This window comes from Martes martes (assembly GCF_963455335.1).
Source record: "Martes martes genome assembly, chromosome: 18".
Classification (NCBI taxonomy): domain Eukaryota; kingdom Metazoa; phylum Chordata; class Mammalia; order Carnivora; family Mustelidae; genus Martes; species Martes martes.
Window position 1 is genome coordinate 38,170,846 of NC_137906.1, and position 27,421 is coordinate 38,198,266.

The 27,421-nt window shown below is 44.7% G+C and overlaps 1 protein-coding gene across 1 annotated transcript in view; it reads left to right on the top strand.

Annotated features, from left to right (window-relative positions):
• Nucleotides 1-27,421, top strand: part of CREBBP (CREB binding lysine acetyltransferase) — a 123,461-nt gene that overhangs the window by 17,297 nt on the left and 78,743 nt on the right. Inside the window, exon 2 of the mRNA XM_080830005.1 lies at nucleotides 6,209-6,921. Within this exon, the coding sequence (XP_080686131.1) occupies nucleotides 6,209-6,921 (713 nt within the window). The remainder of the gene's footprint in view (nucleotides 1-6,208; nucleotides 6,922-27,421) is intronic.

Sequence of the window (27,421 nt, forward strand, 5' to 3'; positions counted from 1 at the left end):
CGTTGCTTATTCAGGGTAGAGCTGTTTGTGGGGGGCCTGATCCCTCTTTCATGGTCCTTAACAGCCTTGTGAGTTATAACCGAGAGTTGATCGTATGATTTTAAGACTCGTTATGTCTGCAAAGTCTAGAAGAGTTCCTACTTCTGGCCAGTACGAGATTTGATAAACTAGTTTATATATACATTGCGACAGAAAAATCAGTTCTGCCAGTCAGAGAATCTGGGGCCCCAGTTGCCGTTCAAAGGAAAAAAAGTATCACAAAAGAAAGCGGAGATGTTAGAAAAACCTAAGGAAGGAGGCGTTTTGTGGATGATTTATTTGCTTAGCTGCATTTGAACAGGCTCTTCAAACAAAACCGCTTTCACATGGTACAGGCTGGGCAGGTGCATTCAGCCACTGACTGGTGTTGGATCTGTAAGGTGGAGAGCTTTTTTCAGAGTGCCTGATCGTAGTTCATCTCTTGTTTAAGGTGAAATACGGACTTCTGGTAATGATGGCTAAGAATGGATCTTAGTATGTGTTTAGGTTGCCTTGTCTTTCCGTGTTGAGCGGGGATTGTTTCCCGGAGTGAGGTTTCTCTGAGCGGTCCAGAAGTGATCCCTTGTGATCGTGCTTGACGAGACCTTCTGTGCGGTGGGTGCCGCAGCCTTGTACGAGTGCGACAGAGATTGGGAAACCGGTAGCTCCTTTTCTCCCAACTCAGCTTAATGAAAGGGACGGAGTCTGGGTTGGCAGCCAAAGAGCCCCAGAAGAGAGAGAATTCCACGTGACAGGCTGTGTTTGCTGTGTGAGGGGGATGTCTCCTGCCAGGGCTGAGCCCCTAGAAAGCAGGGTCCCATGAATCTCGTTCAGCCTCAGCTCTACTCCCTCCTGGGGCCACTGGTGACTTGGTGGAGGAAAGGGAAGCTACCTGGGATGGGGAGTGGCGATGCTCAATCTTGAACCTTCGGAACTTCCGGTGATTCAGATTGGTGTTGCGCAACCTGTGTGTTGGGACACTTTGGTGTGTAGAAAGCATCACTGATGTTGCAATATCCTGGCTTTCCTCCTTCACTCTTCCTTTGTCCGTTTTGTGAGCTGGAGAGTGTGTATGTGGAGACAGTCACAGGGAGAAGGGGGGTGGCGCTCTGAGTGGGGGTGGCCCTCCGCACAGCCTGCACAGCCCATCTTGTCTTCTTACAAAGATGCCCTCCATGTGCGTTTGCTCGTGGATGCGCGCACACGCCGTTGGACCGGGGGGCGAGGACATAAGCAGAGTTAGTTCATTCTTTCCATAGCCAAACAGCTGTGAGATGTGTTTGGACTGAAACAGGGTGAGAAAAGTGGTCGAGGTGCACAAAGTGTGGCAGAGCAACACAAACCAAAACTGAGCCCAAGACATACCGCCTGTGACAACTGTCAGAGTCACACGTGCGTGTAGAGTGCAGCTACAGTAAACCATTAAGAAAGACCAAATGGGTAAATTCGAGAGTGGCAGGATGGTGGGTGAATTATGAAAGGTAGGAAATTTTGAAGTTTGTGGGCAAGAATAGAGTAAGATGACCTGTTCCAGCTCTTACCGTGTAACTGTGGGAAGTCGTCCCTGCTGCGCAGTTGGGGAAAGTGCGACCAGAGGTTGGGCAGTTTGCTCAAGGACGCGGGCTGGCTGATGGAGCCCGGATTTGAATGCGCGGGTCCCGCCTCCAGGTGCGCCTTTTCCTTCCTCAGTTCAGTTCCCACCCTGGAGCTGGGGACGCGGACTCCGGCACTGTTCATTTGGGGTCACCTGCTCTGGTCCTGGCCCAGCCCCCCTCTGTGGGCGAGTGCTTCGAGACGCGGGGAGGAGCCACTCGGGGAGCTTTGGGAGGTCGATCCCTACAGAAAATATTTGCGGTTCATTTCCTTCGAAGATGTACAAAAAAAGCCACCGGCTTTTCACCCCTCCCTGGCAAATGGAAGGGAACTTGGTCTCTGTCGTAATGGCTCCCGTTGCTGGTTTAGATGAAGTTTCGTTTTCATGCTCCCAGATTGAGGAGCATTGCATTAAAATCACACACACGCTGTTTGGTTTTGTTTTACGAATACACAGTAGGGATGCCTGGTTGGCTTAGCTGACAGAGCGTGTGACTCCTGTTCTTGGGGTCATGAGTTCGAGCCCCATGTTGGGTGTAGACATTGCTTAAAATCTTCTAAAGAAGAAAGAAAGGGGGCGCCTGGGTGGCTCAGTGGGTTAAAGCCTCTGCCTTCAGCTCAGGTCATGATCTCAGGGTCCTGGGATCGAGCCCCACATCAGGCTCTCTGCTTAGCGGGGGGCCTGCTTCCTCCTCTCTGCCTGCCTCTCTGCCTACTTGTGATCTCTGTCTGTCAAATAAATAAAATCTTTTTAAAAAATGAAGAAAGAAAGGGTACAGAGTAAAAATGTGCACGCGTGTGGACAAAGTCTGGAAGGCCACAGAAACATCAGTTACGTTGGAGAGTTGTTTGTTTTCTTTTTACTTTATTTCGTGTGTTCTCCATCCCCGCCCCCAATGTGTTCTTTTTATCTGGAGACCTTAGTGGAATTATCCAGATTCAGGACAGCAACATGCCATAAAAACTATGGAATGGAACCCACAAAACCACGTAGAGATGCAGAAGCTGGGCCGTCGGCAGGACAAAGCCCTGATCCGTGGCAGTGTCCCAGCCGCCTGCCGACTCCAGGAGTCGACTCCTGTGTCTTTTCATAATCACGTGTCCTGTAATCAGGAGGAAGCAACCCCAAATTGAAAGCAGGGTCCCATGAATCTCGTCTTCTTCAAAAATGTCAAGAGTTAGGAAAGAACAAGTTGGAGGAAACTTTCTAGACAAAGGGGGAGGACCAAGACAAGCAGCTGGGTGCACTGGGGTCCTGAATTGGATTTTAGACCAGGAAGGTAAATGTAATAAAGGGCATTATTGGGGCACCTGGGTGGCTCGGTGAGTTAAGCCTCTGCCTTCAGCTCAGGTTGTGATCTTGGGGTCCTGGGATCGAGCCCCGCATCGGGCTCTCTGCTCAGCAGGGAACTTGCTTCCCCCTCTCTCTCTGCTGCCTCTCTGCCTACTTGTGATCTCTCTCTTCTGTCAAGTGAATAAATAAAATCTTTAAAAAAAAAACAAGGGCATTATTGAGATAGCTGGCTAAATTTGAGTAAAGGTGATCAGTATATTAAGTATTATATCAGTGTTAAATTTACGAAGTTTGATAAACGTCCTGTGTTTTTGTACAAGGATGTTCTTCGGAGATGCATGATCAGGAGTGCCTGGGTGGCTCAGTGGGTTGAGCCTCTGCCTTCGGCTCAGGTCATGAGATCGAGCCCCACATCAGGCTCTCTGCTTAGCGGGGGGCCTGCTTCCCCTTCTCTCTCTACCTGCCTCTCTGCCTACTTGTGATCTCTCTGTCAAATAAATTAAAAAAAAAAAAGAATTAAAAAAAAGATGCATGGTCAAATACTTGGGAGGAAAGGCTCATGTGTCTGCAACTTAATCTCACAGGTTCTACGTGTGTGTGTGTGTGTGTGTGTGTGTGTGTGTGTACACAGTTGCAAGTAATCCCTCATTCTTTATAGTCGGGTAGGATGAAATGGGTATATGCTAGTTAGAGGTGGTTTGCTGGACACGTGTGTATGGAGAGTTTTGGAGGCTGACAGGAGGGACTGGTCTGTTCTACAGGGACGGCCGGAAGAAAGTCTTAGTAGTCACTGCGCTTAATCTGAGTGAGAGATAGGGGTGTGGCTTTGTAGACGAGACAGAACGTCCAGAGGAAGGATTTCTGTTGCATGTGACAGCTCCCTGTTGTGGCCGGAGGGTTGGGTGCCTCAGAAGGTGCCAGGGGAAAGGAGGGCTGAGAAGGGGTCAGGAGCCACATCCTCACGGCCTCATATGCCTTATGGAGGAATTGGAACTTCTTTGGGTGACGTAAAACTTCGGCTAGAGTGGGTTAAATGACAGGAAATGGATTTTCTCCTCTAGGGAGAAATCTGAAGATGGGGCGCTCGGGCGTTGGACTTCGCGCGCAGTCACCGCGGTGTGTGCGGGACGCCTCCTCTCCTGTCTGCGGGCGGCTGCCCCGGGTCCCCCATAAAGTGTGCTGAAGGGAAGGGAGACTTGTTCCCCAGCATCCCTCACCAGTAGAAGGAAGACCTTCTCCACATGTCGTGGCCAACTTGCCGTGGACTCCCTTAGCTGGGCTTGTGTCGCCCGCAAGGAGAAGCTGCTTACAGGGGGGTTGGGAAGGTGTGGCTGTTCCTTAGAGGAACCCCAGAGCAGCTGCCCGAGTAGGTTGTGGGGGAGGCGATCTTAGGATCTGACCCCGCGGAGAAGACATTTGTTTTCTCAAAGGGAGGGGGGGCGGAGACTGTGTTTGAAACAACAGCAAAAAGCCTCCTGCACTCATCACCCCCCACTTCTGCCAGTGCAACTCTTTATTTTTGGGGTGTTCCTTACCAGCCACTGCCCACGTGCACACACTGCAGTTCTGATCTTACTTGACGTGCCATTTGCATGTTTTTACATCACATACACATTTTCCTACATTTTTACAGTCTTCATAATTTAGTAGGGGTATAATTTTTTTAAGGTTTTATTTATTTATTTTAAATATAGTGAGTGGGGGCAGGGGCAGAGGGAGAGGGGTAGAGTGTCAAGCAGACGCCGTGCTGAGCGTGGGGCTCAATTTCACGACCCTGAGCCAAAGTCCAGAGTTGAGTGCCCGACTGACTGAGCCACCCAGGCACCCCAGATGTGTAGTGTTTTCTAGTAATATATGGTAATTTATTAACCCTTCTGTTACTGGACGACAGCTGATACTGGCGGTACACTTAACCACCCACAGGCACTCTTGGCTGAAGTGCTCTACATTTATTCATTCATTCGGTCCCCATGAAACCCTGTGAGGTGTGGTGGCCATTGTCACCGCCCAGTTTCCAGTTGGAAGACCCCGAGGCACAGAAGGTCTAGGTGACTTAGAGCTAAGAAGTAGGGAGCCCGGAGGCAGGGCTGCGGTTCTGAGGCCGACCTGCCTTCGTGTATCCTTCGCCCGTGTTCTGATGTTACCCGTAGTGCTGCTCTGGTGGTGTTCTGCACATCTCGTCCTTCGTGCACACGTGTGTGGCCAGGGTGTTGTGGTTTGAAGAAAGTGTGGTCACTGAGGGACTAGAGATGACACATAGGCCACATGTTAGAGAAGTGGCACTTTGAGAGGGACCCGGAGGAAGAAGTTGCTGTACTTGCCTTTGATTACCAGGAAGGATGATCTCTTCCCTTGACTGTTCTGTCTTCTTTTTGATCCTTACCTTTCTGTCTTTATACTTGGGAGTCCGTGCGCTGCCCGTCCTTCTGCATGGCTGATGTTAGCCGCTTTCATGTGAGACAAGTAGTTGTTGAACTATTTTCTTTTAACTATTTTTAGTTTCTTTATACATCTTTATGTTCTGCAGCTTCAACATTTGGAGAACTCTCATTTTCTCTTTAGGCTCGGGTGGGGTCTTTTAAATAAGTTACCTTTTAAATATGTAATCACTTAAAGTTAGGCTTTACTTAATTCTCCCAAATTGCTGTTCGTTTAACCTGATACCCAGTTACTTTTTTGCACACATATATTCTTTAAAAACATTTTAACAAATTCAGTGAAGGTTTAACTCCCCATTGATTTCCTTTAGTTTATATATGTACAGTTCTCCTCAAGCCACACGATTTAATTACCGTTTTAGAATGTGTGGTGGCACCTGGTGGGGCTGACCCTCCTCTCATCTCTGCTTAACTTTTCCTTCTTCGGAATTTGAAAAATATTCTTCCTTTTTTTATTTTCCCAAATGAAGTTTCAAGTCCTTTTGACATTACTCTTAAGACATGCTAGCGTTCTGGGGCTCCTGGGTGGCTCAGGGGGTTAAGCGGCTGCCTTCCGCTCGGGTCATGATCTCAGGGTCCTGGGATCGAGCCCCACCTGGGACTCCCTGCCCAGTGGAGTCCCCTCTCCCTCTCCCTCTGCGGTTCCACCTGCTTGTTCTGTCTCTCACACATTGTCCCTCTCTCTCAGATATCTTTTAAAAAAAATAACGTCTTTTAAAAAAAATAAAAAATAAAAACAGTGGAAAAAAAGACACGCTAGTGTTCTGTGTGAAGTGCTCCTTTAGGTTGAGATCATAGTAACGTGACAGTTGGAAAGCTGTTATGGTTGCTTCGTGTCTCATTTCCATTTCTGTTTAATTTCTAGATTTTGGATCATTGTTTGACTTGGAAAATGATCTTCCTGATGAGCTGATCCCCAATGGAGGAGAATTAAGCCTTTTAAACAGTGGGAACCTTGTTCCAGATGCTGCTTCCAAACATAAACAACTGTCGGAGCTTCTGCGCGGAGGCGGCGGCTCTAGTATGAACCCAGGAATAGGAAATGTCAGCGCCAGCAGCCCCGCGCAGCAAGGCCTGGGCGGCCAGGCCCAAGGGCAGCCGAACAGTGCGAACATGGCCAGCTTGGGTGCCATGGGCAAGAGCCCTCTGAACCAGGGAGATTCTGCAGCCCCCAGCCTGCCCAAGCAGGCAGCCAGCACCTCTGGGCCCACTCCCCCTGCTTCCCAAGCGCTGAATCCGCAAGCACAAAAGCAAGTGGGGCTGGTGACCAGCAGCCCTGCCACGTCGCAGACGGGACCCGGGATCTGCATGAACGCTAACTTCAACCAGACCCACCCAGGCCTCCTCAATAGCAACTCTGGCCACAGTTTAATGAACCAGGCCCAGCAAGGACAGGCGCAAGTCATGAATGGATCTCTTGGGGCCGCAGGCAGAGGAAGGGGAGCTGGGATGCCGTACCCTGCTCCAGCCATGCAGGGGGCCACGAGCAGCGTGCTGGCCGAGACGTTAACCCAGGTTTCACCGCAAATGGCCAGTCACGCCGGACTGAACACGGCGCAGGCAGGAGGCATGACCAAGGTAAGTGAGCTTAAGTGCTTTGAATACTTGCTGCTAGCGGGGCGGGGAGGTGCGGTGAGGTGGGACGGGGCGGCCCGTTCCTGTCCTCCTCCAGTCTTCCTTCCTGCCCCTCAGATTGGGAAGAGGGAGGTTCGGTATCTGGAACCCAGAGAGAAAGATCCCTGCCCCTGTCTTTAAAGTGGGAGCTCCTCAAGAAGCCCGCAGTACAGCAGTCTGCACGGGAGCAGTTGCAGACACAGGGGATGTGTTAGGGCCGATGGCCGGTTCGCAGCCTCCGAGCCCGATGGCGGAGGTCGGAGCACGTGGTTGAGAGAGGCGGCTTGGGCCGGGAATCGCTTTCTGTCGCGTGCGGAGTCTGGTGACGGCTGCTGTCCCTCTCCTTCCCCAGCTGGCGGAGTTCTTACTCGCTGTTTCTTTTCTCTTCGCGTGTTCACCTGGTGAAGTGTCTTTTGCCACAGTCTCCGTCTTACCGGCCAAGAAGCTGTGTTCCCAGCTTGTCCCCAAGCTGCCGGGGTTCACAGCGAGGGAGGCGGCAGAGCCAGGGGCAGAGTGGGCCGGCGGGTCACAGAAGGAGCTCCGCGGCCGTGGTCCCCAGAGCGAGGTCCGTGGCCGGCTGCGGCCGGGACTGGTTAGAAGCCCCGGGGCTCCTGCACTCAGACCGGGCGGGGCCGGCTCCCTGCCTTCTCGGGAGCCTCCAGGTGGCGGCGAGGCCCGTGCAGCGTGAGAGCCCTGCTCTGGGTTTCAGCCGCCACCCCTGCGGCCGGCGTGCAGAGCCGGGGCTGAACCTGGAGGACAGGGAGGGCAGATGCCAGGGTAGATGGGGGACAGCTGGGATGCCGGAAGCTGGCAAGGAGGCGGGGTGCAGGCGGGTTCCCCGTGAGGGAGCAGATGCCACGGCGGCTCCGAGACGGTGGTGGGGGGGGTGTCCTCAGTGGCAGCCACGTGTGGCAGGCAGTATTTGCAACAGCAAATTCTAGAACAGTAGAACAGTTTGGGCTGTTTCTTGGATTTGATTATTCCATATGAAGGAGAAGGGCAGGAAAGGGTAGCACAGTTTCCCCACAAGGCTGTCTCGGGTGTGAGGAGACGCAGATGAAGCCCTGGGACTGTCTTCGGTAAGGAGACAATTTCTTTTTTAACTGAAGAAATAAAAATGAAGTACAGTTGACCCTTGGACAACACAGGCTTGAACTATGTGAGTCTACTTCTACGTGGGCGGTGGTGGTTTTGTTTTTTGCCCTTTTTTGTGGGGGGGCGGTAAGTACAGTACTGTAAATGTGTTCTCCTTTTGATTTGATTAATGTTTTCTCTATTTTTATTGTAGGAAAACCGTATATAGTGCATATACAAAACGTGCTGATTGACTGTTTATGTTATTGGCCAGGCTTCTGGGCAGTAGTAGGCTATTAGTTATTAAGTTTTAGGAAGTCATAATCTTTATGCCATTTTCCCACTGGGCAGGGGTCAAGGCTTCAGACTCCTACATTGTTCAACAGTCATTTGTTGTTAAAGGGGAAGGAATGTGAACTTCAGCTTCAGTTGTCCCTGGTGTTTGCAGAGGGGTCTGTGTATGCACTTGCCTTCCAGAGGTAGGTTGAGAAGACATTGCTGTGGGTTTAGGGCTCTGGTCAGCCTGATGTTTGCTCTTTCCCAGCTGACTCATCAATCCATGCCACCCCCTTACAAAAAAATGTTTTATTTTGGAGAATTGAAATTCTCTGTGAAAGTAGACATAGTAGTTTAATGCAAGTGTTCTCAAACTTTTTGGTCTTTGGATTCCTGAGTAATCTGTTGAGGCCCCAAGGAGATTTCTTTGAAATACGGGTTAGAGCTATCAGTATTTGCCATATTAAATACTGAAACAGAATTTCGAAAACCAAGCACACATTCCATTAGCTATTAAGCACGGTGATACCACTGGTCACAGAGCTTCTGGAAAGTGGCTCTATGTTTCTGTGAGAGAATGAGAGTAAAAAAGGCAATAATGTCTTAGTATTTTATGAAAATAGTTTTGGCATCATGACCCTGTCCTCTCTCAAAGGTATCTGGGCTCCTTGACCATACTTGGTGAGCCACTGGTAATGTATATTCCTAAAAGTTAGACAGGGTAGACCTAAACCTAGCACCATTCTCGTATGCAAATAAATGAATGATTTCTTCATGTCCTCGAGGTCTGCTAGATAAGTCAGATTTCCAGCGGTCTCTTGTGTCCTAATTTGTTTTTATAGCGTTCCCCCTCCCCCCCCACAATTGGAATAGCTAGTGGATATGACTTAAGAATCTGTTAGTTTCTAGGATCCTTATAATGCATTTGTTGAAGAATCTGGTTGTTTTGTTTATTGGTTCTGGCAGATTCCCTGCAGTCTGGGCTTGTCGGTGTGCCTCTGCCACTGCGTGCTCCTCTGGGCGCCCAGGGCTCTCATTCCTTTGTACAGAGTGATCTCTCTTTCAGACAACACTTTGTGAGTGTTCACTGTTTGGAATGGAAGCCACGTTAGTGTTTTGGGGACAGTCATCTCTGTTCCCTGTAGGTATCCCAGAGAGGCTGGTGGCAAAGGAAGCACAGGGACTGGTGTTTTTTGGAAGGGTTGTTATGGCTTTTCAGGGGGACAAAAGACCTAATAGTGATGGGGAAATGGTTAAGAGCGAGAGACAAGCTCGTTGTAAGTCGACGATTTTAAAATGCACAGGGGGAAGAAGAAACTTTTTAAAGGATAATTTTGTTTAAAAAATTATCATCATAGGGCATCTGGGTGGCTTAGTTGTTGAACGTCTTCCTTTGGCTTGGGTCATATTCCGGGGTCCTAGAACCGAGTCCTACATCTGGCTCCCTGCTCAGTGGGGAGTCTGGTTCTCCTCCTCTTTCTCTCTGTCAAATAAATAAAATAAAATCTTTTAAAAAAATTATCACAAATGAAATGCAGATTTCCTATAAAATAATTCAAACAATAGAAAAGAGTCACCTCATTCTTTACAGATGACCACTTTTCTTTTCTTGTTTGTTTTTTGTTTTTGTTTTGTTTTGTTTTATTAAGTAGCCTCCTTGCCCAATATGGAGGCCACTGCAGGCTTGAACTCAGGACTCTGAGATCAAGACCTGACTGACCAAGAGTCAGCTGCTTAACTGACTGAGCTGCCCAGGCGCCCCCAGGTACATGTGAATAAGAAATGGAACCAAGCTACATAAGCACCTGGTTATTTTATGTAATAGTACATACCCTACTTGCCTTTCCTTGTCAGCGCACATAGGTTTCCCTTGTTTTCCTACTGATAGCAAAGTATTTCATTATAGGATGTACCATAATTTATTGCTCTACTTCTCTGATGATGAACATTGGGATTGTTTTTGATTTTTCATTAGTACAGCTGCAATAAATGTATTTTTTGTGGGGGCATCCTAGGATAGATTCTAAAAAGTGAGGTTATTGGGTCAAAGGCTTTGTTAAAAGTTTTGTTTCTAGAAAGTAATCCTGTGCATGGTTTAACAACCACACACATACACAAAAAAAGAAAGAAAAGAAAAAGGCACTAAGAGAGCTGAAAAGTTCATCTCCCTTCACTCTTGACCTTTGGCTCTCCCAAATTATCTCACCAAAGGCAACTATTTCTTATCTATCCTGTAGGGGATGATCTGTGCATATAGAGGCCTAGAGAGGTGGGTGTGTATGTGTATCTCCCCTAAACATAAAGAGTAGTATAGTATAATCTCTCTCTCTGTGGCCCCCCGTTACGTATGTATGTACACACACAGGCCTCCTTCCTGCCACTTTAATGTAAGCGAGAAGTTCTGTGTTAGATTGAGCTGAGTCCTTCTTACTGGGTATGGTATGGTAGTGGTCCCTGATTTGGGTATATCTTAATTTATATGACTAGTGCCCTGATGGCTGTACATTTAGGTTGTTTCCAATGTTTTGCTGATATAACAGTTTTGATAATACATCTTTGTACAGCTCAGTGTCACTAGATAAATTCTTGGTAGTGGGGCAGCCCTCTTGGGACCCCTCTGACTCTGGAGGGCTTTCTACATGCCCCTGCTTAATAAAACTCTATCACTTAACCAAAAAAGAAAAAAAAAATCTTGGTAGTGAGACTTCTGGATTAAAGGATATTGACATTTTATTTATTTTTTTTTAAAGATTTTATTTATTTATTTGACAGAGATCACAAACAGGCAGAGAGGCAGGCAGAGAGAGAGAGGAGGAAGCAGGCTCCCTGCTGAGCAGAGAGCCCGATGCGGGGCTCGATCCCAGGACCCTGAGATCATGGCCTGAACCGAAGGCAGAGGCTTAACCCACTGAGCCACCCAGGCGCCCCAAGGATATTGACATTTAAAAAAAAAATAAAAAAATAAAGATATTGACATTTTTGGTAAGCATAGCAGTTGTCAAATATTCCATAAACATTGTGCAGATTAGACTCTTACCAAAAGCCAGTGAGTCCCTGTCCCACCCCCCCCCTTTAACTCCCATCCCCCGATTCTTACCAACACTGATAGCATCCTTTTGCTGATTGGCCATTCTCTTAGGCAAAAATGTCTCTTCATGAATTCACGGGCATTTATATTGTACTATTCATGTCCTCTTTGTTGCGTTTCCTTTTTTTCTTGTTGGCTTGAATTCTTAATATTTGTGTATTCAAAGTTAAGACCTTTTAATAAATGTAAGCTTTTCCCCCTCTTTTGTATTTGCTGAAGTCTGGTTTACCAGACGTATTATAGCTACTTGGGTTTACAAATTTGATAGTTCTGTGTTTTTACCAAATGGAAGTTTTCAGTTTTTAATAGAAACAGATTTATCCATTTTATCTTATACGGCTTTTGGGTTTTACGTTATGTTTAGGAATCCTTTCTCTATTCCAGAATTATGAAATATTCTGTATTTTTTCTTGGGTATTTAGCTCAGAATTGATTTTGGCCCGAGCAAGATAGAGATCTAGCTGTTTATTTTTTTCCAAATTGTAGTCGTCATCCCAGTGCCATTTATTTAGATAGTGCTGATCCAGCCTTTTTCCCCACTAATGTGATGTACCATTTCTGTTATGTTTTACTCCGTTTTCAAATATACATGGTTTAGGTCTCATTCTGGACTACTCATTGGTTGGTTTGTTTCATGGATCCTTGCGCATCCTGTGCCAGAAACGTGATGAGCTTCAGCACGTGAGGGAGGTCGTTGCTCTTCATGGCCCTAAAACATCCAGGGCTTTCATGGCCACCGTCACAAGACACTCTTCGAGGTGTGTCATTCTCAACCCTGTCTGCACATCGAAGTTACCTGGGGAGATTTTTTAGAAATACGATGCCGGAACCCCTCTGCACACCAGTGACGTTGGATTCTTCGGGATGTGGCGTGAGCGTTGGTGCGGTTCATAGTTCCCTTTCCATGGCGGCCGGGGCGAGAACTGTTGTTTCAGATAAGCTTTAGAACTGTCTTTCAAATTCTTAAAAAAGAAACAAAATCTCAGAATTTGATTGGGATTGTATTGAACTTTATAAATCATTTAAGAAGGAATTTGGTGTTGTAATAGTTTTGTGGCTTCATGAGTCATCTTACCCTAAACATACAAGTTAGGTCTTTTCATGGAACCTTAATGTTGCTCAGATGCATAGTACAGTTTTCTTTATGTAGGTGATACACCTTTCTTACTAAGTTTATTTCCGCACATATCAATGGATTTATTGTTGCTTTGGATGAGTTACTCTCTTAATGTGATCACTGTTTTAGTAGAGGAAAGATGGTAACACATATGTGTGTGTTACTTTGGTGATCTTGGCCACTTTGTGGAATTCTTTTATTTATTCTAATACTTTTCCAGGCGATTCTCTTGCGTTTTCCTAGTAGACAGTCATCTTTGCGTTTCTGATACTTTCCTCTTCTTGCCAGTATTTCTACCAGTATTTATGTTCTTGGACTTCCCTGTCTTGTATCTGACTTAAATAGAGTTTTATCTAGTATTTTATTACTAAGTATGATGTGAGCTTTGGTTTGCAGCCATTTTAAATTGGAACATAATCTAATCCGTGTTTGTTAGTTGCTGATTTTATGAAATTCCTTTTTAATGTCTGTGATGTGATTATGCTGTGATTTTTCTCTTCTGTCTTATTTATGTGACAAATTACCTCAGTAGGTTTCCTAATATCAAATTGAACCATCTCTGTAATTGTGAAGTTGAAAGCTAATGTATTGCTGAATTTTATTTGCTAGTGTTTAGAAAAATTTAGAATTTTTGCTTCTCACTAATCAGTAGTGAGATTGATCCATAGTTCTGTTTTGTGTTTTGTCAGGTTTTGATATCAGTGTTCCATAACTTGGTCAAAATGAGTTTGGAAACCTTTCACATCTCTTCTCTGGAATGGTTTAACATGTGATCTGTTTCTTGAAGAATTGAGAGAGATCACTGTTTAACTCTATGGGCCTGAAGTTTTTTTTCTCTGGGGGGTGACTGAAGATCTTCGATAGCACTCTTGATATTTTCTATAGATCCTGGACCTTTTAGACAACTGATGTCTTCGATCAATGTATTTTTCTTTAAGAAAAGTCTAAATTTGGGACTCCTGGGTGGTCGAGTCTGTTAAGTGTCTGCCCTTGGCTCAGGTCATGATCTCAGGGTCCTTGGATCGAGTCCCGCATCGGGCTCTCTCTGCTTTGCACGGAGCCTGCTTCCTCCTCTCTCTCTCTCTCTCTCTCTCTCTCTCTCTCTGCCTGCCCCTCTGCCTACTTCTGATCTCTCTCTGTCAAGTAAATAAATTAATTTAAAAAAATACATAAGCTATTTCAACAACATAGCACTAATGTTAACAAGGCATGATAGGACTTAAAAAGGAAACCGTCTCAACTTCAACAGTGGCAGAACCTGATATGTTATCTCTTTGGTAGCATGTTCTAGTTTTCCACTGAAAATAACCCAAATGCTTGTCTTTTAGAAGGAAAGCAGAAAAGATAAATTCAGGTGGAAATTGGAAGCTGTACACTTAAGTTAGTCTCCTGGGTACAGGTGTTGAGTTGTTGCTCTGTATAGAGAAGGTAGCAGAGGAAAGTCAGCGGCTGATAGAAGGGACGGGTGTTGTGATGTGTGTTGCCCGGGGTCCTGAGTCTCTCTAATTCTAAGGTTGATAAAAAGTGTGCTTTTGCAACCCTAGAAATCCTGTTAGTCCTTTCTTAGAAGTAACAAATCTAAAAGGGACCAAAGTAGTTCGCATAGTAAGCTGTCTTAACGAGGGGTGAGATGAGGGCTTATTATTATTTTTTTTTTTAAACTTTTTTGGAAAGTGGTCAGAAAACACAGAGCTTCTTTTGCCTGGAGCCCTCCCTGAGGGGTAAAGGCTTTGATTTAGATGAAGACCCCTTGGGCCCAGTCAACCAGAATCCGCTGCAGGCTTGTTAACCCCGAATCCTGGACCCTCCCCAGAGTTCCTGATTCAGTGGGTGTGGGGTGGGACCCAAGAATTTGCTTTTTTTAAATTTTATTTTATTTCATTTTGCCAACTCCCATGTGACCCTGGTTTTGCTGGTCTGTGACCACCCTCTGAGAACCTGTGTGCTAAAGGAGAGAATTAGCAGAATGTAGTGTGTAAAGAATTAGTAGACCCAAGTTGGATCTTGAAGGAATGAATGACTCATCCACCTTCTCTATTTTTGAACGATAATAGGAAATCTCTAATACTTAATAGCAAGAGAAATAATACTGTACATTTGTCTGATACTTTTCCTTGTTTTCATGTAATCTAATCCTTTCATCTGATCCTTGAACTAATACAAAGAAGATAAGGGAATTTTAAGTAAATCCTAATTTGACCTTTTCTTAAAGTCACAGTGAAAATCAGTGGTCAGTTCATAGACTGAGAAGACAGAGCTTTGAATGCAGCGCGCCATGAGTTGCATGTAGCTCCAGTAGGCACCAGTTTTGGGGGAAAACGTTAAGCCAGCTCGGTAATCATATTCATGATCATAATGGAAGGTGCTCACAGCTGTGCCTAACTTCCCATGATAATTATCCATGAATTTGGGGTACTTGGGTGGCTCAGTCCGTTAAGCATCTGCCTTCGGCTCAGGTCATGAGCCTGGGGTCCCAGGATTAAGCCCCCCATCAGGCTCCCTGCTCGCTGGGGAGTCTGCTTCCCCCTCCCGTGCATGCTTGGACTCATGCATGCTTGCCTGACCTACTCATGCGTGCTTGCTCTCGCGCTCTCTCTCAAATAAATAAAATCTTCTGGAAAATTATTCATGAATTTATTTCTTTTTCAGACCTTTCAGTTAAATGAGACTGTGTATGTATATTAAATTTAATGGCTTGGCTACAGGTGGTACTTGATCCTCTTGCTCCCCGTCTTTTCTTCCTCTTCATGGTAGTAGTAGCAGCCGCCGCCGCCGCCGCGTTCCCCAGACCGAGTACAGGTCTGTGCTTAAGAGCAGAGCCAGAGCTCTGGAGGACGCTGCCTCCGTTCATACCCAGGCTCCGCTAATTATCAGCTGTGTGAAAATTTATGTAATCATTCTGGGTCTTAGTTTTTTGTCTTTTAAATGAGGATAATAATAGTACCTGCCTTTGAGAATTGTGTAGATTAAAGGGGAGTGATCATAATAATATCTGTCCGGGAGAGTTGTGCTGATTGAAGGAGGTGGTGTGCCCCTACTTCTTAGTGCTGTGCCTGGGGTTACTGAAAAACTTTCAGGGAAGATGGGTTAGGTGGCTGGTGCTTTCTTGCAGAAAGGATTTGAGATAACCACAGAACATTTGAAGTGATAATGAGACGACTTTTCTAATGTTTTCAGAGAATATTTTCTAATAATGGAAATAGTTCTATATTGTATAAAATATTGAAAGTCTAGAGAAGAAAACATTGTTCGTGAGGATACTATCACCTAGTTCAAAATTAGTGTTACCTTTTTGATGCCTTCCTTACCAGATTTTTATCTATAATTATGGATCTCTTTTTAAAGTCAAAGTGGGAGTCATGTTTCTTTTTTACGGTTAACTTTGTAACAGATTATGTTCTGTAAGACAAACTGAATGAATGTTTTGCATGAAAGCAACAAGGAATACCTTGATTAGTAACTCTCCCAGGTGCCTGTTTTGAAGAGTAACACTTGTAAGGAGACCTACTCAGTCTTATTACTTTACAGCTAAAGGTCAACTGTTAGGATCTGGAGTTAAAGACCTACGAAAGACCTGTTAATTTTTAAATGTTTTATTGTTTTATTATTTTTGGAAATGTAATGTATATACGGTGAAATGCACAGGTCTTAAGTGTTAATTAAGGGATTTGTCAGAACTCATGCGGGTGTAGCTCACACCCCTGTCAGGATCCAGGGTGTTTCCATTGTCCCAGAAAGTACCCTTGCGTTTCTCCCTCTCCTGTCCTTCCACCCCGCTCCTAGGACTGATTTCTTTCACTTTGTACCTGTTCTCAGACTCTGTGTAAATGGAATCCTGTGGCGTGGACTTCAGTTGCAAGGCTTCTTTTGCTTACAGCGTGTTCTTAGATTCATCCATGTAATTCCCAAGTTCAGTTCTTTTTACTGCCAAATAGTATTCTATTGTGGGAGTGCACCGCGATTTACTTATCCAGTCTCCTATTTGTGGATGTTGTGGTGGTTTTCAGTTTGGAGCCATCAAGAGTAAAGCTCCGGTGAACATTTTGTAAGTCTTTGTGTGGATGTAAATTTTCATTTCTCTTGGATGAATAACTAGGAATGGAATTGACTGGATCAGGAGGGTTCTGTTTCTAGACTCTCTAGTCCAGGAGTTAGCAAGCTACAACCCAGGGGCCAGATCTCTGTGGACAGTTTTTATATGGCCCACAACATAAGAATGGCTTTTATATTTTAGAAGGGTTGGTTAAAAAATAAGCTGAAAAACAAATAAATGAAAGAATGAGGGATGGAAACCATAGCTGAGTACCATAGCTAAGACTGTCTGTAGCTAAGACTAAAAGCTTTAGTAACTGTTCCTCTGCAGAAGAAGTCTGACACCCCTGTTCTGGTCTATTCCATTGATCTGTCTGTCCATTTCTTTAGGTTTGGTAAGTATTCACATCAGGTTGCTTGGTCCCTCTTTTTCATTCCATTTAATTTCTAAGTTTTATATCATTGGTTGAATTGTTTTTTGCTAATACAGAGAAATATAACTTTCATGTATTAACATTATGTCCTGTAACCTTGCTAAACTCTGTTATTGGTTCTGTTATTTATTTGGTAAATGCCTTAAAATTTTCTAAGTCATGTTGTCTTTGAATAGAGAGTTTACTTCTTCTGCACTTATTTTTCAGGCTTTATTGCTCTGCCTGGGATCTTTATTTAGTACAGTGTTGAATGAAAGTTGTATAAGCACACACCCCCTGTGGTGTTCTTGACGTGTGGAGGAAAGCGTCTTGTCGCTGTTTCTAAGTGTGGTGTTAGTTGTAGCCTTTTTAGAATCTTCTTGACTAAGAACGGCCCCTGCTCTTCTGACTTTGCTGAGTCTGTTGGCCATAAACCGTTGCTGAACGTCATCAGATACTTCTCTGTCTGTTGAGATGATCATAGAAATTTTCTTTATTTTATTAATGTGGTGAAGAACATCTTTCTGAATGTTGAACCAGCCTTACATTCCTGGGGTAGCTTCCCTTGCTCATGGTGCATGGTCTTCTCTATGTATTATTGGATCCGATGTATGAAAATACCATCCGGGGCGCCTGGGTGGCTCAGTGGGTTAAAGCCTCTGCCTTCAGCTCGTGTCATGATCCCAGGGTCCTGGGATTGAGCCCCACATTGGGCTCTCTGCTCAGCAGGGAGCCGGTTTCCTCCTCTCCCTCTGTCTCTGCCTGCTTCTCTGCCTACTTGTGATCTCTGTCTGTCAAATAAATAAAATCTTGAAATAAAATCTTTAATAAAATCTGTAATAAAATCTTTAAAAAATAAAATACCATCCAGGATGTATACATCTGTGTTCATGAGGGATACAGGTGTGTGCTTCTCTTGCCATGTCCTTACTTTGAGATTGAGACCCTGCCGGCTTCACAGAATTACTTTGCAACAGTTACCTGTCCCTTCTTTCCTGAAAGAGTTTGTCTAAGATTAGTATTGTTTAGTCCTTGAGTGTTTCATAAAATACACCAGTGAAGCCATCTGGAGTGTTTCTGATGGGAAGATTTTTTTTTTTTTTTTAAAGATTTTATTTATTTGGGGCGCCTGGGTGGCTCAGTGGGTTAAAGCCGCTGCCTTCGGCTCAGGTCATGATCAAGCCCCGCATCGGGCTCTCTGCTCAGCAGGGACCCTGCTTCCTCCCTTCTCTCTCTGCCTGCCTCTCTGCCTCCTTGTGATCTGTCTGTCAAATAAATAAATAAAATCTTAAAAAAAAAAAAAAAGATTTTATTTATTTATTTGACAGAGATCACAAGGAGGCAGAGAGGCAGGCAGTGGTGAGGGGCGGGGGGGGGGGAGCAGGCTCCCCGCTGAGCAGAGAGCCTGATGCGGGGCTCCCTGAGCCAGAGGCAGAGGCTTTAACACACTGAGCTACCCAGGCACCCCTGATGGGAAGATTTTTAATTATTATTTAGTTCATTTCGTGGGTACAAGCTCTTCAAAATTTTCACTTCTTTGTGCTCCTTTTGTACTGGGAGTTTATTTTTCAAGGGGGTTATCCATTTAATCTAAGTTCATTTGCCATAAATGTGCTCATAATATTACCCTAATTTCCTTCTAATATCTGTAGAATCTGTAATTAATGGTCAGTAGCCCCCCCCCCTTCAATCATGTATTTATAGTTTCTGCTTCTCTCTTGTTTCTCCCTGATCACACTGGGTAGGGGTTTGTGAGCTTTAGTTTTTCAAACAATCAATTTTTGATTTATCACCTTTCTTATTTTTTATATCATTAATGACATTTTTGTTAATTTCTTTCCAATTAATTTGGGTTTATTTTGCTCTTGTTAGCTTCTTGGGGTAGGTGCTTAGGTCACTGATTTTAAATTTTAACAATAATTAACATTCAAGCAGTAAATTTCATCCAAATGATTTCTCCATACTGCATCCCATAAATTGTGATGTTTTGTTTTCATTGCCATTTAGTTCATAGTATTTCTGTATTTTACTTGTGATTTCTTTTTTGATTCGTGTTTTTATGTGGAAGAATGTTGCTTAATTTTCAAGTATTTGGGAATTTTGCAGATATTATTTTGTTGCTTATTTCTCATTCATTTAATGGTCAGAAAACATACTCGTTATGATTTTTGTCCTCTTGACGTTTGCCGAGACCTGTTTTATGGTCCAGTATATAGTGTGTCTTGTGAATGTTCTGCATGTGGTCTGGGAGAACGTGCATCCCGCAGCTGTGGGGTAAGGTGTTCTGTAACAGCAGAGCTGGATTGTGCTCACATCAGCTGGATTCACGGACTTTTTTTGGTTTTGTAAGTTACTGAGAGACTATTAAAATATCCAGTTGTTATTAAAGATTTGTCTATTTTTCCTTCAGTCAGAATGAAATCTGACTGCTTATTTCGTGTGTTTTGAAGCCTTTTTATTAGATGAATATACATTTTGGATTATTCTGTCTAGCTGATGAATTGAGCCTTTTATCATTCTAAATGTCCCTCTTTATTTCTGTTAATATCCTTTGTCTTGAAATCTACTTGTCTCATTAACATAGCCACTCCTTTTTTATGATTAATATTTGCAAGGCATATTTTTTTTGCCTTCTTGTGTCTTATAAAGTCTGTGGTTTGGCTGGCTGGCCTGGTGGTGGAGCATGTGACTCTTGATCTTGGGATTGAGTTTGAGCTCCACGTTGGGTATAGAGATTACTTAAAAATAAAATCTTTAAAATAAAAAAAATAGGGGCGCCTGGGTGGCTCAGTGGGTTAAAGCCTCTGCATTCTGCTCGGGTCATGATCCCAGGGTCCTGGGATCTAGCCCTACATTGGGCTCTCTGCTCAGCAGGGAGCCTGCTTCCTCCTCTCTCTCTCTGCCTGCCTCTCTGCCTACTTGTGATCTCTGTCAAATAAATAAATAAAATATTTTAAAAATAAAATAAGGGGTGCCTCAGTGGCTTAGTGGGTTGAGTGTCTGACTCTTGATTTTGGTTCAGATAATTATCTCAGGGTCTTGGGGTGGAGCTCTGTATCAGGCTCTGCCTTGGTCATGGAGCCTGCTTGATAGTCTCTCTCTAAACAAAATAAATAAGTAAAAATAAATAAATAAATAAATAAAATAATAAAGTTCATCTCTTGTAAAGAGCATATGGTTGGAACCTATTTTTAATTTATTCTGACTATCTTAGTCTTGGAGTGTTTAGTTTATTTACAGTGAATGTTGATAGAGTTGGATTTAGGTCCCCATCTTGCTATCTCTTTACTCTTTGTAAGGGATACTATTTGTCCTTTCTGTATTTTGTTCCTTTTTTCTCTTTCTTCCTTTCTTGTCCTTCTTTTGAAGGCTGATTTTTCATTTGTGGTATTTTGTTTGTGTGTGTGTGTGTGTGTGTATAATTTCTGATTGTGGGTTACATTTTCCTACCTCTTTATATATGTTCAGTAATTTTTGACTGTGTAGCAGACATTGTGAATATGTTGTTGGAGATAAGTTTTCTTGTCTTCCTGTAGAGAATATTGGGTTTGTTCTAGAAGATGTTGGAGTCACAGACCAGTATGATCCTTTAAAGACTTGTTTTTAAACTTTCTTAAGGCAGGTCTTGAGGAGCCCTGCATGGTCTTTTGTGGGGTGTTTTAACTCAATATCTGGGACGTTGAGCAAAGTCGTGAGCTTCTGGCCAGTAAGAATGTCCCTGTCTCCAGCACTGTGCTGCCTTTGGTATCTGTTCAATGCATGGTTCCCTGGTAGTCGTGCAGACCGAAGCATTCGCGTTCAGAACCCACATTCACCCACTAAGGTGTCCAGGGCCCTTGCACTGCCTTCAGCTTCAGCCCTGCCGCACTCCTGTACCGGCTGCAGGTTCTCTCAGGCCTCTGCTCAGACATTTCCCTGGGCCTACTCTCCGTTGCCTGTGGAGCTCTGCATTTAATTATTTGCTGCCTGTGGTTTCTTGATTGGGAACTTGCCTGACTTGAATGAACAAATGAAATTTCTGGGGTTGGGGGGCTCTGAAGCTGTGAGGCTGACCCTCAGGCCAGCCTCTCCTATAGCAGGCGTGCAGCCTCAGAGGTGGGCTGAAGGGACAGGCTTACCCTGGTATGGCAAGAGACAGCTGCAGATTACCAGAAAGTTTGAAAACATGATTGTGCCTAAGCTTTAATGTTCCCTGTAACTACTCAGTAGGTGAAAACTTTGGAGCTCAAAATCAGATGTTTTACTTAGAGTCCCAGTTGGAAGATGGTGGCTCAGTATTCAAACTCGGGATCTTTGTGAAGCCTCTGTTCTTATATTCCTCTCTGGTGCATTTCCATCAGTACAAACATTTTAGGAACCATTCTCAAATCTGGCCAGGCACTGATCCGTCAGACTTCAGCATAGGTTTGGGCAGTGCTTCCTAAACTTTGAGGACTTCAGGATCATCATGGGATCTTGTTAAGATGCAGATTCTAATTTGGAGGTCTTGGGTATGGGGCACTATGAGTCTGCTTCTGTTACCAGCTCTACAAGGGGCTGTGGTACTGGGAGACCTCTTCAACTTGATGTGAGCATACATTAGATGTAGAATGGGGGCTTCTGATTGGCTCAGTAGGTTATGCATCTGACTCTTGATCTCAGCTCAGGTCTTGATCTCAGGGTTGTGAGTTCAAGCCCGGCGTGGGACTCCATGCTGGGTGCAGAGCCTACTTCAAAAGAAACAAATAAACAAACATGAGAATATGGAATGGTTGCCCACTGGTGACTAGACACATCATACTTCAGAAGGTATCTGTTATTTCCTTCCTTGTTCAGTGTGGAAAGTTTGGATGTGTTAAACCTAACATTCCTTCTGTAAGTGGGTCCAAAGCATGACTTCAAGGATCCACTTCTCCAAAATGTTTCTGCAATATTTTGGAAAGAGTCACATTTACTGTAGACAGTCATTTGCTGTCCATCTGTCACCAAGTTAAAACATTTAGGGTTTTTATGTTGATTACTGTGTAATACTTCTGGCATTTTTCAGAATCATATAATGCCTATAACATAACATTTCAGTATGGTAAGGTAACAGTTACTGTGTTTACTCTTCCTGAGTTATGGTATGAGAGGAACAGGTGAGGAGTGACCGTTCTTGTGTGCCCATTGTACCGGGCACTGTGCTGGGGAGTTTGCGGCATGATCTCACTTCATCCTGTGCTTGATAGCCCGGTGAGGTGGGTGCCTTATCTGTTGGACACATGGAATAAAATATTCTGAGCCACTATCTTGCCTCCCAGGACATTATTCCAGATGACATGTGCTAGAAAGTAGCAGATACTAATGTACAACCTGTCCGTGTCTGATGCCGAAGTCTGTAGTTACTCTGCTACACCATTTTGTCTGTAAGATGGCAAGATTCAGAATTGGTGGGAAAGTGCACAGTATCCCGTTTTCTGTGTGTGTGGCAGGTTTCCCTGTCTGTAAAATGTATAGAACAAATAACTTGGAGAAAAAGTCTTAGCTTACCAGGAGCATTTTTCATCCTGAAAGGCTTTTCTGCTTATACTTTTCTAGAAACACACCCACACATACTGTGAGCCTTGTCTGTGTTCTGATTGGGCTGTGGCTCTCAGTCTGAAATTACCAACTCAGCCAAGCAGGTTTTGCAAGACCCGTGAAGAAGTCACCTTCTCTGGCTGGGAGCATGTTTGTTTACCTCATGTGCAGGAGGCCAGCACAGTTGTAATTTCTTTACACATGATTTTTAAAAGCGATCTTGCCTCTTAATTATTTTTTAAACAGTATTACTGTAGCAAAGGGAGGTATGAATTGTGACTTTCAGGGCTTTTTTAATTTTCAAAACACAAAAGAAAACAGAATAAGGTCAGCAATACCTGTGTTCCCATTAGAATTAATACAGTTGGTATTTGTCAGATTATTTTCATGTTTGTTTTTAAAGATTTTATTTATTTATTTGACAGAGAGAGATCACAAGTAGGCAGAGAGGCAGGCAGAGAAAAAGGGGGAAGCAGGCTCCCCACGGAGCAGAGAGCCTGATGTGGGGCCTGATCCCAGGACCCTGAGATCATGACCTGAGCTGAAGGCAGAGGCTTAACCCACTGAGCCACCCAGGTGCTCCTTTCCCCCTGTTTTTAAAAGTACGCTTCTGGGGCATTTAGGTGGCTTAGATAGTTAAGCATTTGCCTTCAGCTCAGGTCACGATCCTCAGGGTCTTGGGATCGAGCCTGGCATCAGGCTCCCTGCTTAGTGGGGAGTCTGCTTCTCTCTCTTTCTGTCTCTCAAATGAGTGTCTTAAAAAATAAAGTACGCTTTTGTTTTTTAAGAACAGTTTTAGATTTATACAAAAATTAGCATCACAGAAGATCCTCATATCTTCTCCCCCTGCTTACCAATTACACAGTTTCCACATTATTAAAATCTTGGATGAATATGGTATATTTGTCACAATTAGTGAGCCAGTATTGATATATTACTATTATTAACTGAAATCTATATAGATTTCCTTAATTATCCACTAATGTCCTCTTCTTGTTTCCGTTAGGATCCCATCCAGAATACCACATTATGTCTTCTTAGGCTCACTGCTCTTGGCTGTGACAGTTTTTCAGACTTTTCTTGTTTTTAATGACCTTGACAGTTTTGAAGAGGACTGGTCAGGTATACTTAGAGTGCTCCTGTACTGGGGTTTTTCTGATGTTTTCCCATGATAAGACTGAGGTTATGGACTTCGGGGCTACTGAAGGAAGACGGTAGAGACAAAGTGCCATTTTTATCACATCAAGTGCACATACTGTCAGCATGGCTCATCGTAATGGCCGGCGTTGCCCTTGATCACCTGGCTGAGGTCATGTCCACCAAGTGTCTCTCTGTAGCCTTCTTCCTTCTTCCCCCTTCCTTCCTGCCCTCTTTTGAAGGAAGTCACTGGGCATGGTCCACACTAAAGGGTTGGGGGGTGTGCCTACCTCCCTTATGCTGGAGTGTCTGTATAATTTATTTGGAATGCTTCTGCATGGGAGATTTGTCTCTTCTTCATAGTATGTTAAAATAAATGAAATGAAATTTAACAGTTTAAAAATCTAAATGTCTTGGGGCATCTGGCGGGCTCAGTGGGTGGAATGTGTGACTCTTGATCTCAGGCTTTTGAGTTCAAGCTCCATGTTGGTTGTAGAGATTACTTAAAAATAAAAAATTTTTTTTAAGTTTTTATTTATTTATTTGACAGATAGAGATCACAAGTAGGCAGAGAGGCAGGCAGAGACAGAGGGGGAAACAGGCTCCCCGCTGAGCAGAGAGCCCGATGCGGGGCTCGATCCCAGGACCCTGGGATCATGACCTGAGCCGTAGGCAGAGGCTTAACCTACTGAGCCGCCCAGGTGCCCCTAAAAATAAAATCTTAAAAAATATTAAAAATGAATACATAAAGATTTGATTCATTTATTATTAACTTCTATTCATTTTAAATTCTACCTTGTATTTTTTCTACTACAATTTTTCTGTATTGTTTATGCAAACCTTTGAAGGGCCATATAACCAGAAAACTGCCTTCTACCAGGGGTTCAGATAGTGGGTGTGGCTGGACCTCAAATCAGAGGTTTTGTCTTAGTGATTTTTAAATAAAGGTGTATTCACTCAGACGCAACCCAAGTATTCATCAGTAGATGAATGGGTTAAAAAAAAATACGGTGGTTGTGTGTGTATGTATGTGTGTGTACGTTTCAAGTGGAATATCACTCCTCCATAAAAAAAAAGGAGATCTTGCCATTTAGAACAACATGGATGGACCTAGAGGGTATTATGCTAAGAGAAGAAAGTCAGAGTAAGACAAATACCATATGATTTCATTTATATGTGGAATACAAAAAAAAACAACAACGAACAAACAAAAAATAGACTCTTAAATACAGAGAATAAACTGCTGATTGCCAGAGGAGAAGTTAGTAGATGGGCCGGGTGATGTAGATGAAGGGGATTAAGCGTACAAGCATCCAGTTATGAAATAAATAAGTCACGGAGATGAGAAGCGCAGCGTAGGGAGCACAGACAGCAATACCGTGAAGATGTCGTGTAGTCGCAGGTAGTGACCACAGTTCCCGCGTTGGGCATAGAGAAACGTATAGAATCGTTGAATCAATATGTTGTACACCTGAAACACACTGTAACATTGTATGTTAATTTTACTTCCAATAAAAAGTAATCAAAGGCAGATTACAAAATAGGCAGGCAGGGGAGGGAAAGAATGGATTCAATTACAAATGGAGTTTCCCCCCATGCATCTGTGATCATCTTTGATTTGTTTGATAAAATGCGTTCTGTGTAGGCAGAGATTCCCTTTTGTGGGGGCAGGTGTCTGTTGAGGAATACGCACCTTTCCTGAATGTTCTAATGAGGCGAGTGTGCATAGTGCTCGAAGCAGCACCTCATCAGAGCTCTAAATTGAATGTTGATGACATCATCTATTCAGAAGATGTAAATAATTATCAGTGGATTGTAATTCCAGGCCATAGTTCTATATATGTACACCTGTGCATATTATTACATATTTGAGGATGGGAATGTGGCGCTGTGGTTTGTGGCTTTTGAAAATGGCGCGTAATCTGAGGTAGCCTTGTTGCAGTGGTTGCTCTGTTATCTACTAAGTGGAAACTTGATGCCCTCAGTAACGAGCCGTGTTACTCAGTTCGTGTTTTTCTGCCAAGTGTATGAAGAATGAACTGGAAAACCAGCCATCTTAAATCCTAGAACAGGACAATAGATAGATAATACTAGGAAATGCCAATTTCAAACACAGTCTTGGAATTACTGACTTTGTGAATTGGTACATTAGGGAACATGCCTGTTTTTCAGTATTACAGAAAATGTATTCACTGTAAAGAATCCTGTCTGATGTTCGAGATTTTCTGTGCTCTAGTTCTGGAAAGAGATCTTAAAGCCACCTCCAGATTGCACAGTGCTCTGCGGTTTCCAGATCAGCTTCCTGTGTGCTGTCCCGTGTAAGTCAGAGACAGGAAGTCCGAGCAGCCCTGTGCACTCGGCTTGCGAGACTGTGTGGTCTCAGCAGGGAGCGGCCGGGCTGACGGGCCACAGAGATAAGGGACAGACCAAGGGAGGTTACAGGGCATCCTTTCTCCCCTCATAACATGGCACATTATGTCTGGAGATTTACTGTGGAATGCGAAGCGCTGGCCTGCGTGACATTTGTGCTGGAAGGTGGCAGGGTGTGGCTGTGCCGAGGTGTGCTTTTGCTGCGTGTGGGTTCGTTGAAGGAAAGGTGTGTGGAGGTGGGAGCGTCGTGGAGATGCCGGGCTGTCGCTCTGGGATCGAGCCTGTGAGGGTCTGATGGGAGAGATGGCGGCCGCGCCCCTCCCTGGCTCTTCGGGTGGGGGGTGCTGCTCCGGGACTGTGCTGCCTCTGCCGAGTGGCGCTCGGCGTTCATACCCAGCTTACCCTGCTCCTTGCAGTCTTTATTCTAGTGAATACCTGAGACCTCTTGGTTAACTCCTGGCCAGATGGCTGCTCGTCTCGTCCTGTTGTGGATTTGTGAGTAGAGGTAGACTTGGAAACTGCAGGAACGAGAACTTCTCTAGGCCTAGTGTGTACGCAGATACCGTCTATCCCCTTCCTGGTGGGTCTTCTGTGTTCCGGGGTCGGTGAGGACGCAGAAGTAGTTCCCGCCGTTGGAGGTCACTGTTACCGGTCAGCGCCACTCAGGTGTGACCTCTTGAGCCGTTTGTCTCCCGGGCCAGGACCCCTTTGCGCACTTCAGACTGCACTTGGCCCTCCGTGTCCGTGCCAGCCGCTTATCCCGCATGTCTGATTCCCTTGTAGCTTGTGTCTCTCCTTGGGCTCAGGAGAGCACGGTGGTGCATGCTGGGCACCTCCCCCGCCCCAGAGTGTTTCCCTCCTGGAAGATGCTTACGGAGCATCACTCCACGGTCAGTAAGCATGCATATTGCCGCAGCCTTTCAGACACCACTGTCCCAAAGATCGGAGCATCGCTGCCCAGAGCTGAGGTAGGAGGCAGGTGGGCTTTAGGGAGAGGTGGGCGGACAGGATAGCTGCTGGATCACCTCCTCCTCAAATAAGTACTTTCTACTTACAAACGCATCTTGCTGTCCGAACCTGGGAGCCAAAGACATTCTGGTCAGTCCCTTGTGATCCGGTCTCCTGCCTGTTGCTCTCCAGAGCTCAGGTTCCACATGGGTTCGAATGGAACGGTAGCCCTGATGGCCCGAGTTACCAACCGAAGTACAGATTACAGAGTGATTGTGCCTTTGTTGTACCAGGAACCCACTATGCAGTTTCCAGGTGTGAACATAACCAGTAGAGCGGGTGTGCAGCTTTTTATATCCCAATTGGCTGTTGACTGTATTTCCTGTCTTCAGTCTTCTTTGCAGAGAGTGGTAGGACATGACTGAGTGGCTAAGCGTTGTTCAGGCTTTTTCTGGCCACATCTAGAATCCA